The sequence below is a fragment of the Trachurus japonicus genome, chromosome 3, assembly GCF_045865225.1.
Source record: "Trachurus japonicus isolate A0001 chromosome 3, Traja_1.0".
Taxonomy (NCBI): Eukaryota; Metazoa; Chordata; class Actinopteri; order Carangiformes; family Carangidae; genus Trachurus; species Trachurus japonicus.
The window spans coordinates 25,453,128-25,474,374 of NC_140909.1; the positions used below are offsets into that span (position 1 = coordinate 25,453,128).

At 41.4% G+C, this 21,247-nt stretch overlaps 1 protein-coding gene across 1 annotated transcript in view; it reads left to right on the forward strand.

Moving 5' to 3' along the window:
* tshz3b (teashirt zinc finger homeobox 3b) overlaps positions 1-20,695 on the forward strand; it is a 39,051-nt gene extending 18,356 nt beyond the window's left edge. Inside the window, exon 3 of the mRNA XM_085767644.1 lies at positions 15,290-20,695. Coding sequence (XP_085623770.1) covers positions 15,290-18,951 — 3,662 coding nt within the window. The 3' untranslated portion in view covers positions 18,952-20,695. The remainder of the gene's footprint in view (positions 1-15,289) is intronic.
* Positions 20,696-21,247: the final 552 nt, after the last annotated feature.

Consider the following 21,247-nt stretch of genomic DNA (forward strand, 5'->3'; position numbering starts at 1 on the left):
CAGGGATGATTTAGCCTCAAGCCTTGCCCCAGGTTATATCCAGTCTCAGTCTCTCCCTCCCTCCCTCTCTCTCACTTGTGTGCGTGCGCACACACACGCACACACACACACACACACACATATATATGACACCGAAATAAAAGTCTCTATTTTGATAAATGAAAGAACATGGGCTATTTAAAGGCACATTGGCATCACAGAATTGTGCGTGTGTGCCTTTAATTAGTACTTATGACCTAGTCAATAGACACTTGATTGGCTAACATGTAGCTATTGATTCATTGACCAGTATAAGCTATGGTGTTAACCAACCTCTCCATACACAAATACACTGCTACTGTATGAGTTAGATCCACTGTGATACATCTACAAGGCCTCACAACAGAATACATTTTCAATGACATTCTTTCATGTTTTCTGAATTGTTAATTCTAACTCGGAACAATATACAACATGAGTGTGCTAAAACTGTGGGTGGTGTATCTCTGAAAAATCTATAAATTGCTGAGCATTCCTGAATTCAAATCCTGTATCCAAATCCAAATAAGTCACGATATATATACACACACATATATATAGTCTCAAAAAAGTCTCAGTATTTTGTGTTAAATAACTCCCTTATGTCGTATGGCTCCATTTCACTTGGCTGTGCTGTATGAATGATCACCACATGCTTTAAGCCAAAACAACCATTACATATCTCAGTCAAGAATTCCAGAGATTAAAACTGATCCATTCTGACCTCCATCGTTGGACGCTGAAGCTGCATCGAAAAAAAAAAAAAAAAATTCAATAGAAGTGATTTCTGGACTCAGGCCGTGAAATGTTGAAATTTAAGTTATGGTCTAATGGGCTTTAACATGCAAACTGGTAACGTCAATGAGGATGTAAATATTGTGCATTAAAATTAATGAGCAACGAATGTGGGATAGTTTTGTTTGTTAGTGCACAAAGTGTAAAATTAAAATCACCCCCGAGCACTGATTGAAAGATAGAGGCCATGTCAAACCATGCTTCTTTAGGTTCAGTTTTGAATCAAATGTCATCATCAACATCTGAAACACGATACGGGAAAATACGCTGCAATTCTAATCATGTTATTTCTTCACATCCCTTCAATTTGAACTCATTGAAAACCCAAAATTGTCTCCTTTTGGTGCTTGTGCATTTGTCAAAAGCTGCCTGGTCAGATATGTCAGCATCTCTTTAGATTAATGTGAAGCATTGTTTTGTTCCCAGTGTGTGTGGGGTGCATATTTAGATTTTTTTTTCTTCTCACAGAGTTAATCAGATCAAGCCTGGAAAAACTTAATCCATCCTTCACTATAGCTGAGATGCTTAAAGTTAATGAGAATTAAAGTTGAATCTATGAGTGAACTTGAATTGTGTATGTGTGTGTGTGAGAGAGAGAGAGAGAGAGCCTACTGCTCCTCTCTTCTTCTCAAAGAGGAAACAATGTTCAACATAGTCCTAACAAGACTCAGTGTTTGCAGATTCCATAGACCCTATTCAAATGCAGACCAGCACACAAACACACACACACTCACACATGATTACACATGTGCAAACACACATCTTACTGACAGAAGAGTGTCTGCATGTGTGTTTCTGTGTGTGGGGGAGTTATGTTGTAAATCACACTAATCAATTGTGGCCTGTGTCAAGGCATGCCAGACATGGTGAACGGTCTGTTTTACATTGGTGTGTGGGTGTGTGTGTGTGTGTGTGTGTGTGTGTGTGTGTGTGTGTGTGTGTGTGTGCACAGCTGTCACATGATGTCCTGCATACAGCTGTCACAAATCACAGTTATATGTCTCCAGCACCGCAGTTACTGTATCTATCATGTTAGTGTGTGTGAGTGTGTGTCTGTGTGTTGTTCAAAAAGTGAAATATAGAGAAGCTTCATGTTACAGTGCAGTCGTGGAATGGTTTGATGTGCAGGGCTGACATGTTTCTATGATTTAATTAATTAATTTTTTTTAGATGAACATCCAATCACTGGTCTGCATACCATAATTCGGGCTTCAAAGACTTTGCTCATTGGTTCATTGGCAGCTATAACACAGTGGCCATCACACATGTGTACCATCTTCAATACACACACACGGCACACACATACACACATCTATCAGTCACATCAGTTAATATTCTGCAATTATTAGCAGTTTACATGATTAAACTGAAATAACATTAAAACCAATGTTATGCAAAAGAGCCATAAAATCTACAGTTGTCATATTGACATTTAAGTTGTGTTGACAGAAGAAATACAGCTGGTATCTTAAGAGTTGTGCAATGAATTAGATTTTTGTCCATTGATAAATTGGTAAATGTTACATAAAAAACTGTCCAGAAATTTAAAAAGAACCCAGAATATTCAAAAGTCACATCATCTCTTCTCAGTTCATCTCTATGCATCTTGGACTCAGTGTTATATGCATGTTTATGTCTTCCCTAAAGGTTTAGTTGCCAGCGCTCTGAGGATGTGTGGTTAGACGAGGCCTTGTTTGCCTTCTTGTTCTACCTGTAGCCTGGATGACGTTGTCATGTGGGTACTTTTATATACTGTGGTGCATACACACACACACACACACACACACACACACACACACACACACACACACACACACACACACACACACACCCTTTTGACATAGTATGCATGACATTAAAAAGCCCTTTTTTCCTGGTACTCAGGCCTAATTACATGCTGGTTTCCTTCCTGACATAATTCATTCATTTCTGTGTGGTGTTTTTACTACTAGAAACACGCACACTGTCACAGACACATACATCCAGTGCTTTGAAACTGAACCCCCCCCCCCCGCCCCCGACCAACACACACATAGAGACACACTAAAAAACATGGCCAAGAGGAAAGGTGTTGAAGGCTTGATCCATCATGTGGCATGTGCACAGTCAGACTAACATGCTAACAGCATGTTACATATCAAAGCCATGGAAAAAAGCTTGCTTTAAAACTATCTATGCTTCTCATGTTGCATTTTAATTGCATGTTACTACAAAGATGATGAAGAGGGAGAAGTTAAAGAGTAGAAAAATCAGCAAGCCTTTGGTGATGAGTTACTTGCAGAGAGTCCCTAAACTACAATATCGATATGGAAACATAGGTTTTTTTCCCCCTAAAACTATGTAACTACTTGTGGGGCTGATTTTTTTTAACAGGTTTAAAAAATTAGAATAAAAAGAAAGGTTGAAATGTAATTGTAGGGCAGAATATTCAAATTATGCTCCATACTTGTTTCAATGTATCTGTTAGATTTTTTAATTTTTTTTATTTACTCTATTTTTTTCTTTAATTGTGTGCAGTAACTATACTGTGGAACTTAATTGTCGCTTGTGTTTTTCTCTCTTTCTCTATTCAAGTCATGTTGTGTGTATTGGCATGGGATGAACAAGCACTTGCTGCCAAAGCAAAACACAAGAACAGACACTGCACTGAGAATAAATAGCACTGAAGTTTAGTGTGATATATTTGGAAAATAATTGCGAGGGTGTTAATGACAGTGAAATGAGTCAGTTCAATAACTAATGTGTGAAGTGAGTGAAGTGACAAAGAGTGAGGCTGTCTGAGTATGCGGAGACCTTCTGTTTTCTTTGTGTCCATGGTGCTGCTATCACACAGTTTAACATATATCGACTGTTTTTATTTTGAAATTCAGGAAAATATGTCAGTGCAATTTTTTGGTGATGTATGCTGTGCAGAAAGTTCTTCTTAGGACAGAATGAGCAGAGAACGGTTCTCCCTGTTCACGTAGCTGGAGCATATAGGCCAGGAAATTAGTCATTTCGCATTTGTCTGTACATATAGAGGTATAGTAATATTATGCCTCTATGTGCACTGCGATTAACCACATTCATTTCTTAAATGTCTCACATTGTATAAATGTGGATGGCTGCGTCTTTTTTCATTATGGAACAGATATAGGCTCTGTATTAACACTGTTAAAGTATCAAGGCCTCAGTCCACAGAGAAAGACACACAGCCTGTATTTATTCTTAAAACCAGTCGTCAGGTATTCTGTAATTTTGTGATGTCGCAACAAAGCAGTAGTCTTTCTCAGCCATGCAACTGAGCCCAACCCACCTGGACCCAGGCTTGGAGAATATGATTTCTTTGAGTGATTTACCTGAAACCGGCTTTTTTATTTGATCGCTCAGCCAATCAGATGAGACACTCAGAGCCTCCTCTCTTCTGATTGGCTCAGTGAACAGTAGTTACGAGAGCTACAGAGAGAAGCCTGAGAGGATATGTAAAACTACACCAAGATGTTTTTTTGAATCTTAAAAACTGTAAAATATGGCCTGTTATAGATCAACACTCAAATAAAAGACACTGAAAGTGTAAGATTGCAGAACCTGTCTAGCTCTTGAACATTTAACCTTGCTTAACCCTTATCCTAACCTTATGGCAAACTGAGGCAAACTCTCCTCCCTTCATATGATCATTCTCATCCTCCTCTGCTCCTCAGAACATTTGTTTCTAATAAATATAGTATTACAAGTCTAATTCGGACAGTCGCCTTAAAAGCCAGCTTCATAAATTCCACATTTTCAAACATGTCAGCATAAACGACAATCATACCTCCATTTTTGTACAGGAATTGGAAAGCCATTGAAAACAAGGCCCCTGAGTGTATGTGTGTGTGTGTGTGTGTGTGCGTGTGCGCTCACGTGCAGCCACACTGAAGCCTGTGTGACTCTAAGCCTCATTAAATGAGCCCCCCCCCATACACGGCATTGGCGCTGTAAACATGCTAATATTTCTTAATGGCACTCTCCTACATTGATATGCATGTGAACTCTAGACCGTTAACCCCCTCTATCCCACCCCACCCTGCTTGCTCATCAACAAAGACACACACACATGCCACCATTACGGGGGCCCCAAGCTCTCTGTTTTTCCATTAATATCAAGTGATTGAGCGTAACATTAGCAGATAAAGCAGAGACTAAGATGACATATATGCCGTGGATGGAGGAATTAAAGCCTAATATAATCACTCGGCCTTGCATAGGGAGAAACCATTGCTCGTCACTACGCCTGACATTTTGATTTCCAGCATTTCTAGCACAGCATGAGAGAGGCAGGGACGGACAGAGACTGATTTCTCTTTCAAGTCAACGGATACTTAAGTGGTTTTTCAAAAGGGGTTCCCACACACACTTTTAACGTTGTATACAAAAAAGCACACACTTGTATAAATAAACATCTGTGGACACAGAGGGTATTGATCCTATACCTCTTAGGATTGAGAGGTGTACGTGTGTGTGTGTGTGTGTGTGTAAGCCCTCGGTCCGGCTGGTTATTTTCAGAGCAAGTGGAGAGCACATCAGTTTTTATTAGCTTAATAAATCACCTTTGTTGTCAATCAAGCAGCAGAGAATAATTGGATATGGTTGAAGCCTTGCGTGATGGATTATAAATCATTCAAGATTAAATTAAAAGATAATGCACAAACTTAATGGTTTGTGTTTTGCAGTCTAAATTGCCTTGGAGCAGTGCTGTTTTCCAGCTTTATTGCCAGCTGTTTTTTTCCCCCTCTCTCTCTCCCTCTATAAGACCCCTTCACATTTCACACCTTTTATTGCTCAGACAGAGCTTCGCCACTGCTCTTTTACATCTGTGTTTGATTTGTTTTCACTAATTCACTTTTGGGAATATTTCTCTATGCATTTCATTTTTAGATGTAGGAGGTTTTGGTGCGTGTGTGTGTATGGATGATGAGTTGACACACGTGCATCCTGTTGGTCTATACAGATTTAAACGTCTTTGACTTACATTTGCTTTCAATCTGTTCTCAGCAGATGTACCTCAGGCCTGCAGCGGCAATAATACAAAAAAAAACTGAAAAAAAAACATTATTTGCACACGAGATGAAAGGAAAAAAAGAAGAGACACACAGGCAGGCAGGAAGAGACAGAAAAAGAGCTATATCATGTATATTAAGCTCCGGCCAGTGAATTTAAGTGTGTCCGTTTGCGTTTGAACAGAGCAGGCGTTATCATAATCGCCTCCTGCCAACTTGACAGGACCTTAAAGTGATCCTGTCATTTTATTTACACCCAGACCACTGTGTGATTTACTCCAAAACACACACTTCACACACTTGCACGCACACACACACACACATACACACAAATGTTCTTCGCTGCTAACTTCCCTAGCGAGCCCAGTCGAGTAGGTCGGATGACATCTTTTGATCAGAGCTGTCCAAAGAGATCAGAGGAGACTGTCAGGTAATAGATACCCACCAACTAACCAGACTGCACTGCAAAGAGAGTGTGGCTGTGTGGGTTTCTGACAGTGTGCATGGAAACAGAGAACATACACGAGTATGCTTTTTTTATTTTAGCAAATCTCGCTCAAAGTGCAAAAGCAATGGCATTACTGCGTACCCGTTGCTAGCGTAGAGCGAGTGTTGTCCATTGCGATATTTACATTTATTATTATAGTTGCAATTTCTTGTGTTGTGTGCCAACTTGTACGTGGGGGAGCAGAAAATGGTGGTAAGAGAGAGGAACAGCAAGGATGGACTGCAGTGAAGAGAAGGTGAAAATGATGGATCTTGCTCTCTGAACGACCCACTGTTTTCTTTTTGTGCATACACACATTCACACATAGGGCCTACACACATTCACACGTCCCCGGGGATGAGAACTTGTGACCTCAGGCTACCCTGTGGGCTTTGAGAGTTTGTCTGCTCCAAGTGGAAGCTATCTGAATAACAAAGGACCGAGCAGAGGATCATTCTTTGACAATCACCAGCTGATGTGTGTGTAAGATTTTTTTTTTTGTTTGGTTGTTTTTTAAAATCTAAATCCAGATATACAATGTTCTACGGGGCTTAATTGAATCAGCACTGTTAGTACTGTTACTACTGTCCCACTTTAAATGAAAGGAAATGCAGACGATAGAGTCATTGTAAATGTCTGATTAAATAAGGATCCTCTTCTCCCGTGAGGTGCTCTATAATTTGTGGTCATTCACTTACAAAGTTGCTACACTTTCCATTAGCAACCTTTTCAGAGCGACTGTACCTTCAAACACATGTCAGACTACAGAACACAGATGTCAGATTAGTTACTATTAATATCATGTGTAATATATTAGTAATTGTAACCATCAATTTAACAACTCCAATACATGATGTGCGCAAAATCTTGCAAGCTGATGGCTCAGAGTGTTGGTACGTTTTTCTATTTGAATGCAAACATTGAATGTAAGGCCAGCCCACAACATTTTGCAACAAAATTAAATACAAATATGTTACAAAGGGGCTAATTAATGCTAGTTGCTGACTGAGGAGATATAGAAATAGTTGATGGTTTTCTCTTTACTGAAATCCAACAGTAGCCTCCACCAGCATTTGGAGTGAATCCTTAACATCACATTTAACATGGATTCCCTAAGTGGCCGCCTGGTTGTCAGGGCATCAGATTCAAGATGTGTTTAATGCACACATTAAATCCTCTTCCTGTTCATTTCATTCAGTTAGTAATTAAGATTTAATTTTTATTGGACTTGCAGCAGATTCAGAACTTTAAAGGGGTTTCTATCAATATGCATCATGTATTCACAATAATGCATGAGTGCTGACTCAGTCATTATCTCAGCTTTCGTATCGCATCATCTGAATTTGGCCAGTACTGTCATGATTTATTCATATAACTTACCATTAATAGGAAATATACTGTACAGTGTTCTTTTCAGACACTCTTTAAAATATGGGGTTAGGGTTATGGTTAGTTCAAGTCTCCTGGAAATGAGTTCAAGTCAAAATAATGTCCTCTGAATTGCGTGTGTGAGGGTGTAAAATGTTCACCTTTCTCATGTGCCTTTATGATGCCAAGAGTCAGACTTAGCTTGAAATCCTGACTTGATAATTAGTTGGAAAACACTTCCTTACAATTTTGCTATCATTCTTTATAAATAACTGAATTCAGCTTTTTTTCCCACTACAACTCTAACACATACAGACACATTTGCCACAGTTAAAAAAAATTGAATCACTTATAAAAGTCAGTGTTTAGGCTTTACGTTAGTTTTGTCTCAGACAAACTAATCTGAGATGATATTGTGAATTGTGGAAAGTCAAATCTGTTTTGCTTAATAAATATAAACTAGCCTACTTGTAGTGATTACATCTGTGATCTATATAAACACTTTTTTTTCTCTTTTGTCTCTATTTCTTATGCAGGTTATGAACTATTTTACTATTTTAACTACAGTTTAAAAAAAAAAACACTAACCATGACATCACCCTCTCCAAGCCTGGACTGGATGGTCAAGGTGAAAGCATTAGGCTACACTCCACACACACAGCCATTCACATCTATGTAGGGAGAGCAGGCAGGGCTGGTTGTTCCCAGTCATTACTGTGGCTCCAAAAATCTCCTACACACAGCCAGATTTTATGACAGCTTGCAGTAGAAGGCTACAACAGTTTTATTTTACTTAATATTTTCATGTATGAAAATTCCTGACATGAGCAGACTGCTATATTACTATAAGCAACTTATTAAAGTAGCATTTGTATGGTAATGACCCAAACCTGTCCCAAACCTTTTGATCCATAAAAAAGGCTGATCACTGTAACTGTGATCACCCGTTTCCACTGTACTACATATGTATAAATACAGCACATACACACGCATCAGTGAGTGTGTCAGTAGCTCTCTAACCTAGGCACACACTCTTGTATTGGCCCTGTAACAGCACCATGTAAATACACTGTCAGCAGCTCCCCAGCTGAGTGGCATGGGGAGATGATTAGCCAAGCTAACACTGCTCTTACACACACACACACACACACACACACACACACACACACACACATTTAAGTTTACATACACAAGCGTGGTAGAGCAGGATCTGTGTTTCTGAATAATTGCAGTATTCCAGTGTGTTGCGATGCGGCTGCAGCTGCAGACAGACACACTAACTGTTGCCACTCCAAATCTAATCTCCCCTCTCTCATCCTCCCTCTCCCTCTCCCTCGCTAACACCACTGCCACTATGTGCTGTATATGCTAATATTATCTCAGCTTTTTTGAAAGGCATTTTGCATATTTCGGACTATCGTGCTGTTCATTACCACTTATCAGCACAGTGCTCATTCCATATAAAAATAATTCATGTACAGCACATACAGATATAGGTCTGAAAAAAAGACAAATATACATTTTCGAGGGATACCTTAAACAAAAAACACAAATACCTTACACCTATAAATCTTACAAGATTAGTACAGCATTGTCAATACAAACAGTTTGTAATACAACCTTGAATGAATGAATGAAAAATGCAGCATGCATACATTATAAGGTATAATATACATATAATATACACTGCACTCTTTATAAAGTAGAGCAGGGGTCACTAATACGATACCATGAACTCAAACCTATAATCAGTTACTGATGCAGCTTTTCCGCTCTTTATAGCCCTGGTAAAGGTAAAGGTAAAGGTAAAGGTAAAGGTACTTTATTTGTCACATATACAGCTAGTACAGTGAAATTCTTTCTCTGCATTTAACCCAGCGGCCACGGTGCAGCGCCCGGGGACCAACTCCAGATTATGAGCCAGTGCCTTTGGTCAGGGGCACTGACTGGAGGATCAGACTAGCTGGCATGTTTTTTTTAGTGCTGGGGGAAACCGGAATACCCGGAGGAAACCCACGCAGACATGGGGAGAACATGCAAACTCCACACAGAAAGGACCTGGACACCGTGCCGCCCTGGTTATGTTGCATTACTCAGCCAATCATTGTGACTGGAGCCAGCAAGTAAGGTAGCCTACAAACTAACAATAGAGACAATAAGAGCACGAAGGACAGAAAGGAAAAAAGAAAAGGACATGGTAAAGGAGTTCAGCTATTAATATGGGAGTTAATGTTATAAGCAAAACATTTTATTTCATTGTGTTAAACTAAGCACCTTTGTTACATTATTACTTTTATATATCGTTATAGCCCTTAAAGTAGTCAAAGAACATATATTTATTATTAACTTGATAGACAAAGTATCGTTAGTATTGTTGTTCATTTTTATTTTCCAACTACCAATTTTAGCTCTAGATTTTATAAGTGAGAGAGATTCCCTGTGGTAAAGTCTGTATGATTTTTGCATTACAAGTATGCGTACATCTCTCACTACATAGTGTGTCAGTTGGGAGGACATTATGTCATATTCCAGTGATACTGTAAATATGTTGCAACTCTGGTAAGTCATGTAGCTGGTTCAAGGAACAGCTCAATTCCTCAGGCGTCTAGGTCGATCGAACACCTCTGGAGATCAATGGCATGCCTCACCAATCCCATGGCACTCAGCGCAGAGAAACATGGCCCTTTAACTGCTCTTTCTGCACACACACGCACACACGCAGACAGAAGCTATCCCACCAATTTGTCTGTGCATGTCAAATCACAATAATTAAGCATTATCGATCTCAGATTCAATTAACTTCATTAACGTGGGTTGCACTGGTGATTGGGGAGGGATGGAAATGAGGACGGGAGGGAGGTGAGGGTGGAGATTATAGGATCTCATTAAGTGGGAAATGGCAGCAGGGTGGATGCATGTCACACACAAATATGTATAAATACGCTCACATATAGCGTGTGCAAGTGGAAAAATTGGGATGTGTGGGGTGGAAGGGGTCACTTTCATCCCGGGCCAAGAGACTTGTCTGCATCTGTTTCTCAACAAAAATGTTGCCCCACATGAGACTGATGTGGACAATCTGTCTCTCACTGTTTCTCACACGTGCACACGCGCACACACATATGCGTGCACGTATGCTGAAACTGCGAGGTCTAAGCAGAAGTGTAAACAAACAGCGCTGACGTGCCAGTGTGTCTGATAGGGCTGTTAAGTGGTTATATAAGCATGATAAACTGTTTCCTAACATCATAACATCTGCAGAGTGCATAAGCATTTCCTCAGACAGGAACACAGAGACAGAGTTCACAATCACAGCTCTTTCTAAGTGTTTTTGATATGGCTGTAAATCCAAAGTGATCATTTACTTCCAACTTGCTATTATATGACAGATTTGTAATTTTGTTCAGATGTCAAGAACCATTTCTACCTCTCCCAGAAACCACTGTGGTGTTTGCTTTTCTTGCCTCAGTTTCAATCTCTCCTTGCCCGTTCTCCTGAAAACAAGATCAAACCACCTCTTCCTCCCTGCTGACAATTCATCTGGAACTCTCTCTACCTCCCTCTCTCTTCCTCCACTAATTAAAAGAGCACCTGCATACCTGGTGCGATTGGCCCTGGCTTCTTCTACTCCAGTGGTTTTTACGTGTGCGCGTGAGATTGTGTGTGTGTGTGTGTGTCTGCGCAGATGTGTTTCTCCATATTTGTCTCACTATCCTCGGTCATAGTGTTGTGAACCTTGCAGCCTGGACCTAAGCCAGTGGCCTTGGGGATCATCTCTGCATGTGCAGTGTGTGTGTGTGTGTGGCCCCAGTCTTGACTTTTTTCCAAACCCTTCCTCCCTCCTCTTCTTCCTCTCCCCTCAGTCTCTTCTGCTTCTCCCACATAATAAATGTGGTGTCTCTGTTCTCCTTCTTCCCTTTGATTTGCACCATAAATTTTGTCACAGCTTTATTTGACTGCATTTGTTACTACAATAAACACAATAATGGATAAGGCACAGAGTGACCCATTCCCTCACCCCCCCCCCCACACACACACACACTGAAACCTTTGTGTGATGATGTTGATGATACTGATGCGTCTGCTGGTTCGTGAGGTGTGCATCAATGATTCCTAGTGAGGAGTACTGATGCAGATAGCAGGGCATGTAAGGAAAGATCAGGATTATCCAGTTTTAATTAATCATTAAAATGAATTAGTTTGAATAGGATTCCTTAAATGTTATAATTGATAATTGTGTTGTGTATGGTGTTTTTTTTACCAGGGCTATATCGCCTCATTTGTTCTGACACGTTTGACTTTTATCAAAAAATAAATAAATAAATAATTAAAATGAAGAAAAATAAAAAATAATTGATTGCAATTGTAAAAAAAAAAAAAAAAAAAAAAAAGCTAAACAAATTGTCCAAATGTCCATCTTCTGCCACACCAAAAGGCAGTGGTTTGAATGTAAATGTACCCGAGCTGAGTAAAAAAAGAGACATCAAAGCCTGTATCACTGTGTCGTGTATGAAAAAAAAAAGTGTAATAATATCCATTTCATGTTACCCTTTGCAACTGCCAGCAAGCTTTTGGTGGGTGGTAACACACTGAAAGAAGACAGGTTCAAAATTAACCTACACAAGCCACCTTTAACAAAAGACACTACAGTGAGGCACATATTATTAATAATATGAATATAGGGACTATTGAAACTATAATCAGCTGTATGCATGTTTTGTAACATGTGGTTGAATCTCAACTGCCAATGCGGATGCTTCAATACAGGTTATTTTATTATTGTAATTTAACACTAAAAAATGGTCTTGCAGTGGTTACCACTGTTGTTCCACACTAGGTTCGAACCCCAAACCGGGGGGTACTTTCTGTGTGGAGCTTGTAGGTTCTCCCTGTTCCTGTGGGGGTTCTCAATTTTGGTGACTCTAAATTGGCACTAGGTGTGAATGTAAGTGTGTGAGGTTTTTTGTCTCTATATGTTGGTCTTGTAATAGACTGGCGACATGTCCCCCACCCTGGCACTATGTCAGCTGTGATTGGCTCCAGCCGCCTCACTATCCTGATTCCTGCACAGCCGTATAGCCAGTGGATGGCAGGATGGATAGATGTTAAAATGTTTCCATATTTTAACATCATCTGCTTCAAACAAGTACAGAAATCAGCTGTGCGCTTCATGTAGGTGGATGTAGCCTACACACCGAGGTTTCATCCTGGTCCCGCTGTTTTCTCCCTGATCCTCTGCATGCGTCTCTATACATATCACACACAAGGTACACAAATAACCACACACACTTGCAATTACACACGCTGTTCTTATCACACAAAGGCAGTTAATTTGAAACCAAGTGTGTGTGTTGTGTGTGTGTGTTGTGTTTTAAAGGAGATTTCACATTGATGTTTGGCCTTGATGAGAGCACCGGGCTGCTGTGTTCGTCTGTTTCCTCAGCCAGAGCATTGTTCTCTTAAACAGCTGTCGTTTTGGCTGATTCAGAACAGATGGCATGTACATGTGGGTCTGCTTGGCTGCACGTATGTGCAGGCGGGTGGATGTGTCTCTGAGACAGAACGGGGGAGAGAGAGACAAGGAAAGATGAGAGTCTATGTGTGTGTGTGTTTTAGATAATCTTTTAAATCCAAAAATGTTGAAACATACAGTTGAAAGGGATCATCAAGGTTTTAAGATTCTTGTACTTTAATTAAGTAATATTAACAAAGGTAAGTGATGCAGTCTGGATAGGGATAAGGTGACCCTGCACTTTTTTAATTGCATATAATAGCATTTAATACAAGATAACATATGTGAGGTGTTTCAAATGGATGCTTTCTGTTGTAGTTAACACTGAAGCAGACTGCATGTTCAACAGAGAAGCTCCTGAGATTGCCTGAAGGCAAAGAGTTGTTATACTACAGCAGTTACAGTACAACTAATGCATGTGTGTTTGTGTGTGTGCGTGCGTGTGTGATGGGCTCTGGGATATCTGTGTCTCTGTGCATCTGTTTATCCCACGGCAGTGTCGTATCATCGCCGATGGCAACCAGTGGCTTGACAATGACAGAGACTCCTCTCTGTGTTGCTGCTGATGCAGTACTAACACATACACAAACACACACACATACATACACACACACACAGAGAATTTGCACTGCTCAGTAATGGATGGGAGTTGGCAACAGCTGAAGTGTGTTGGTAGTCAGTACTTTCCAGTGTTTTCAAGCCTTCTCTCTCACATAACTGTAGGCATTATTTTGAGTTTTGTTTTCAACGTACGGTAGTTGCCTTATTTTTCTCCTTTTTATTGTTTATAAGGAATTTCACTGTGCATTGTCATCATAGCAGTAGCACAGTTTTGTATATGTTTCAGCCTTTTTTGTCAAAAAAAAAATGTATGAGGGAGTGTGTGCTCCTGTGCCACACCCTTCCCACTGACCGGTTCACTCCATGTTTACATACCACGTTAGTGATGACCTGTTACAAAGAGGAATGCTAGGCACAAGCCCACTGATGTTCACACCTACACTCTCAGCTTTGCCACTATAGCTGTTCTGCATATGCTTGTGCATTGCTTCAGCTGTTATTTAGTAATGCAGCCTTAATCTCAAAGTGTGAGCATGCAGCATTTCTCATCTGATGTTGTTTTATCCTTTTGATAGACTTATTAACAAAAGAAAACATTCATAGATGTACAAAGAAGCGAGACTGTGATTTGTCTTGATACATCTTTTCTCTGTATGATTTCCATTGTATTAATCTTAAACGAGAGGGATTTGAATATAAATTGAAAGCCTCAAGCCCAGTCCCCGAAGCTAAACTGTAAATAATAACTCTAAACTTTTTCTAATCTTTGGTAATTGAAGCAAATGGGTTTTGCGGGGAGAGATTTGTCGCAGGCAAACGTACATACATTCATTTTTATTTACGAGGAGGCGAGGGCTGAGCAGTGTAATGAGTGAAAATGCATGCTTAATTTAAATGGCGAGTGTGTCTGTTAGGGAATGCATTACAGTCTGCAGAAGAAGCGTAAGACATATTAATTGACAGACAGGAACCGCTGTCTCCGAGGTTGATACAAGTAATTTATTACTTCAGAAACGAATGCCACCGCCAGAATGTGCTTCATTAATTTCAAATTTAGTTTTAATTTCAAGCTGTTGCCCCTTGAGAAGAATAAGGTGGCAAGTTCTATTTGAAGACACATTTTCCCCTTTCCCTCCCTCCATTTTTCTCTTTCCATTCTCCATCTCTCTCTCTCTCTCTCTCTCTCTCTCTCTCTCATGCTGTCTCTGATTTTCTGCAATACGGAACAAAGACCTGGGGGTGGAGAGAGAGATTGGGAGGGGGTTGCAACTTGATTCCAATTTAAAACGATGTCAATGTAAAAACAGGGAAGTTTGAAAAGAAGTACAACAAGTGTTTATGATAGGAAAGACTTTGTCTGCAAATGTCACTGGACGATTCCTCCAGTGTGAATGTAGATCTTGCGTTTCTATCAGTCCTCCACTTGGGGATGAAAAAAGGGAATATGGAATGGAAAATCTCCTTTTAGATATGCTGTCAAAGTGGTTCTAACAAATCTCTCTCTCTGTTTTATTCTCTCTGTCTGAGCAGCATATGTCCCTGAGGATGAGAAGGAAGCAGCCCTGTTGGATGAGGACCTGGATGGAGATGACTCGGCTCAAGAAGGGGAGGAACCTGCCGCCAAGTTCCTATGTCAGGACAAGGACTTCCTTCTCAAGGACAGGCCAGGATCCACTGGCTTCCATGACTCCCCCAACCCTGCTGACTTCTCTGGTCAGGAGCTGGACAGTGAGTCTCACGTGAGCGAAGCCAGTGACAGAATGTCTGATTTTGAGAGCTCCTCGCTTAAAAATGAGGATGACGTCCTCCCCTCAAAAGACCCCTCAAATGCCCTGTCACTGTCTTCCACATCTGCTATGATGGCCGCTGTCGCTGCCAATGCCACTGCCGTAGTAAGTGGAGAGGAGGCCACATTAGCAACAACAGGGTCTGTAGCTGACAGCCTAGAAAAGATGAAGGCCATTTACACTTCTTTCCTGACCAACTCATATTGGTCTACACTGAATCTGAACCTGAGCCAGCCCCCTCCAGAAAAACCCCCTCGCAGTCACAGCAGCAGCAGTAGCAGCAGCAGTAGCAGTAGCTGTGGGAGTGGAGGCTATGACTGGCACCAGACAGCAATGGCTAAAACCCTCCAACAGGCCTCACAGAACCACCACAACAGACTGGCCCTGGTTCAACACCCCACGGTGGCTGTATCCACAGCATCTACAGAACCCAACCTCTTCAGTACCGTCCAACTGTACCGACAGAGCTCCAAACTCTATGGCTCCATATTCACTGGTGCCAGTAAATTCCGCTGTAAGGACTGCAGTGCAGCCTACGACACACTAGTCGAGCTCACAGTGCACATGAATGAGACAGGCCACTACCGCGATGATAACCATGAGACTGACGGTGAAGGTGCTAAACGGTGGTCAAAGCCCAGGAAGCGTTCCTTGCTAGAGATGGAAGGGAAAGAGGATGCACAAAAGGTTCTGAAGTGCATGTACTGTGGGCACTCGTTTGAATCCCTGCAGGACCTAAGTGTCCACATGATCAAGACGAAACACTACCAGAAAGTGCCTCTGAAAGAGCCTGTTACACCGGTGGCAGCTAAGATTATCTCCACAGCTCGAAAGAGAGCACCTATCGAACTAGACATCCCTAGTTCACCTGACTCTAATGGAGGGACCACTCCCAAGTCCACCTCCCTCAATGACTCCAACGACATACTCCAGAGGGTTACCAACCCTTATATCACACCTAACAACCGATATGGGCACCAGAACGGTGCCAGCTATGCCTGGCAGTTTGAGTCCAGGAAGTCACAGATCCTCAAATGCATGGAGTGTGGCAGCTCTCATGACACACTGCAAGAGCTAACCGCTCACATGATGGTGACTGGACACTTTATTAAAGTCACCAATTCTGCTATTAAGAAAGGCAAACCCATTATAGAGTCGCCGCCCTCAGTCCCCACGTCCAATTCAACAGTTGAAGAAAAGGTCCAGTCTGTTCCATTAGCTGCCACAACCTTCTCCCCTCCACCTGCCCCTGTGCCTCCTCCAACCAGCATCTCCCCCACTGCCATGGCTGTGGAGATAAAAAAGGAGGAGAAGGAGGAGGAATGCACTAAAGAGCCTATCATCAACAACGGTAACAATATCAACAAAGAGAAGAAGGTAGGAGTTGAGGAGGAGACTGAGGAGAAGTTTGATATTTCTTCAAAATACAGTTATCTGACTGAAGAGGATCTAGACGAAAGTCCAAAAGGGGGTCTTGACATCCTCAAGTCCTTGGAGAACACAGTGACCTCAGCCATCAACAAAGCACAGAATGGCGCTCCAAGCTGGGGTGGATATCCCAGTATCCATGCTGCCTATCAGCTCCCAAATATAATGAAGCTCTCTCTGGGCAATTCTGCGAAGAACTCTCCCCTGAAATATATGTTTCCTGGAGGAGAGATCCTCTCACCCACTGGTAAGAGCCAGTCTCTACTCTCCCCTCCCAGCCGCCAGACCTCTCCATTGCCCAAAAACAACTTCCATGCTATGGAGGAACTAGTCAAGAAAGTGACAGAGAAAGTGGCCAAGGTTGAGGAGAAAATGAGAGAGCCCAGTGGTGTTGCCAGAGGATCTCCTCGGAGACGTACCACACCTTCACCCTGCAACAGTGAGGCAGGGGACTCAGCTCGAGGAGAGTCCCCCAAAGAAAATCGAGTGGGAAACTGTAAAACCCCAGATAATACGAATGGAGTGGAAAAGGGTGTAGGAGATGGAAATGCATCCAATAACGGAGATTCAAATGGGGATATTTCCATAAAAGAGTCTGTGGAAAATGGAGTGGAATCAGCTGCTGTGACATCGCCCCTCCCTGCCTCCCTGTCTGGCAGCACAGCTATCATTACAGACCATCCACCTCCAGAACAACCTTTTGTCAATCCTCTCAGTGCACTGCAGTCAGTAATGAACGTCCACCTTGGTAAGGCTGCAAAGCCCGCCCTGCCCTCCCTTGACCCTATGAGCATGCTGTTCAAAATGAGCAACAGTCTGGCAGAGAAAGCAGCGGTGGCTGCTTCCACCCCACCAGCACAGACCAAAAAGCCCAGTAATGACCACTTAGACCGCTACTTCTACCAGCAACATCTAAGTAATGACCAACCCATGGATCTCACCAAAGGCAAACATGCTGACAAAAACAGCAGTGGTGGTTCTCTGAGTTCGACAACTCTCTCTTCCACTGCTTCCACTCCGTCCTCGATCCCCCCCCATTCCACAGTCACTATGACCAAAGCCTCAGCTGCAGTAGCCTCCTTCATGTCCACCTCCCCTCTGAGAGAAAATGCCCTGTCAGACATCTCTGACATGCTGAGGAACCTGACTGAAAGCCAGGCGGTATCCAAGTCCTCCACACCCACCAGCCAGTCAGAACGCTCTGACATCGAAGGTATCACACAAGAAGAAACAGAAGATGTTTCACCAGCCCAGAAACGCAAAGGCCGTCAGTCCAACTGGAACCCTCAACACCTCCTCATCCTACAGGCCCAGTTTGCTTCCAGTCTGAGACAAACAAATGATGGCAAGTACATAATGTCGGACTTGAGCCCACAAGAGAGGATGCACATCTCCCGTTTCACTGGCCTCTCAATGACTACAATATCCCATTGGTTGGCTAATGTCAAATACCAGCTGAGGAGAACTGGTGGCACAAAGTTCTTGAAAAACTTGGATTCAGGTCACCCAGTGTTCTTCTGCAGTGACTGCGCCTCTCAGATTCGCTCACCATCCACCTACGTCAGTCACTTGGAATCCCATTTGGGCTTCCGTCTGCGTGACTTGGCCAAGCTTTCTGGGGAGCAGCTGCTAAGCCAGATATCGCAGCAACACCATCAACATCGCCACACCAAAGGACTTTCTGAAAAACTGCTCTCTAACCTTCACTCATCCAGCCACCCTTTAGCATCCTCACTACCCACATCCATACCCTCCTCCTTACCCATCTCCCTGCCCTCATCCTTAAACACCCCTCTGCCCTCAACTGAATCCCCATCACCCTCCCCAGACGACGACGACGGTGGGGCCATGTACCAGTGCAAGCTCTGCAACCGGACTTTTGCGAGCAAGCACGCGGTCAAGCTTCACCTGAGCAAGACTCATGGGAAGTCTCCTGAGGACCACCTCATGTATGTGTGTGAGCTGGAGAAACAGTAGCACCAGCTGCGGACAATGCTGCACTCTTTCATAATGGCTCACTCTTTCTTGCTCTGTCTTTATCCTTTCACAGACATTACTTGCAAAGCAAAGGAAAGGATTATTAACATGATGGAACTGCACAAAGATGCCATACAACTACTGCTTTGTGTTTTGGCACATGGTTTTAAAATTTGCATTGTAGCATTTTTTGTCTTTGTTTCAGTGTGAGGTAGACTCACTCTGGTCAACTCACTCGATTTTATGATCCGAGTGTGATGTGATGTTCTTTCATAGGACTAGTGATTTTTTTTTTCCTAATGTGCAGATGGAGGCGGTTGTTATGGGAGGACACAGTAAATGAAGGTTTAAAAAAAAAGAGATTCTAAATGAAGTGGTATGTATTTTGTGTACATGGAAATTAAGTTCCTTTATATTTTGGCATCACTGGGGTGTGATAAGCTGCATGCATAAATGAAACAGTTTAGTTAAACATTTTATAACTAAATCTGGTGCACTTTCCATGATTTTTTCTCTTCATGTTTTCACTCTTTCTTGCTCGCTCTGTCTTTTTCTTTTTCTTTTTTTCTAAAAAACATTTTTGTGCTGGAGTCAGCATTTAAAATTTAACCCTCTGAGTACGTCAAAGCACTTCTACACCTAAGATCCACTATATACTGAAAGATTTCAGATTGGGAATTATTGAAGCTATTGTGAGAATTGGATGGACAGTGTGTGCATTCTGTCTGCAATGTCTGTTTCTCAGAAATAGAGAATGCTGAGTCTAACGCTAGTTTTCATCTTAATACTTGTCTGGAAAATTCTCACAGGACTTGACACAAACATTGTTGTAAAAAAGAAGAAAAAAATTGTATGTCTTTTACTTTGGTCGATCAGGGACCTATATTAATTCAGGTCTGTGTAAAATATGTATATAAAAACATATTAATTCCTGTCTAAATTATGCATCGTTTCTATATTTTTAATTTAAAAGGATTATGACTATCTGCTGGTGCACAGTATATGAAGACGTAAATGAAATTGTTTTGCACAATAGTTTTATAAATGTGTTATTTAATCAAAGGATACGAAAAAAAAGGGAGATAACAAAGTGATGACAACAGGTGAATCTTTTTATTCCCGACTCGTGCTCAAAGGGTTAAAGACTCTTTTTACCAGACACTACTCTACATGTGCCGCTGTATGAACACTAAAAAGATATTAAAGGTTGTACAAAAAAAGATGTTACTTTATGAAGATATTTCACATGTAAACTGTTATTTATAAGCACTCTTGGTTGTTTCATATTGTTGAATGCCTTTTTGATTGTTGTATTTTGCTTTATTATTAATATTATTATTTTTATTATTATTATTATGTTTTGTTTTGTTTTGTTTTGTTTTGTTTTGTTCTGTCTAATTGCTCTGCCATGATTCCACACTGCAGCTTTATCTTTTAGGGATATGAAAAGTAACCATGGTTACACTAACCCCCTTGAGTGACAAGTTCTGCTACATTTTTGGCAGTTAATTTGCTGAAGTAACTGACAGCTGCCAGTGTAGAGAAATAAGAAAAAAAAGTATGTGTAAAATATTGGCATGTAAACAGCACAGATACTGTTATGCATTCTGTGCTGTAAGTCTTTTTCATTTCGTTCTTTCGTTTTCTGTTGTTGTTGTTCTTGACAATGAACCCCCATTATATGACTTCATATAACCTTGTTTTCTACTGCAGCATTAAAAAAGGAAACTGTTTTTTGCAATAATGTGTGTGTGTGCATCGTGTGTGTCATGGCTATCAATTATGTGTGTGCTGTGCAATCCCTAATGAGCACATTAGACTGGGAGTGTGTCAACGTCTGTCTGTGACGAGCTGCAGACTAGTTTACAGTGAGTGGCAGCAGCAGGGCCGTGTGGGAGGCAAACACACACACACACACACACACATTCAGACATGCAAACAGACACCATCACTGCTGGGCACTTGAATAGCCTCTTCTGTTGTTCTAGTGGCTTAAACTAAGGCATATACTGCATAAGGCTGAGTCTGCAACATGAGATCTCAGATACAGTAAACAATCAAATGGGGGAAAAAAAGTTGCTTTATTTTAATAAGAGGGAATTGGATATTGCAGTGTGTCATAAAGCACCAATCTGTCATTTAGGTTAAATTTGAAGGAATAAGACTCCTTGTTACACGCTTGTGTGATTTACACAATCTTGCCATTTAATTTTAACAGATTCTAACACATTTCTGATGCACGTATATGAAACAAAACATGCATGCACATTGTACACATTGCTTTCTGATAAACAAC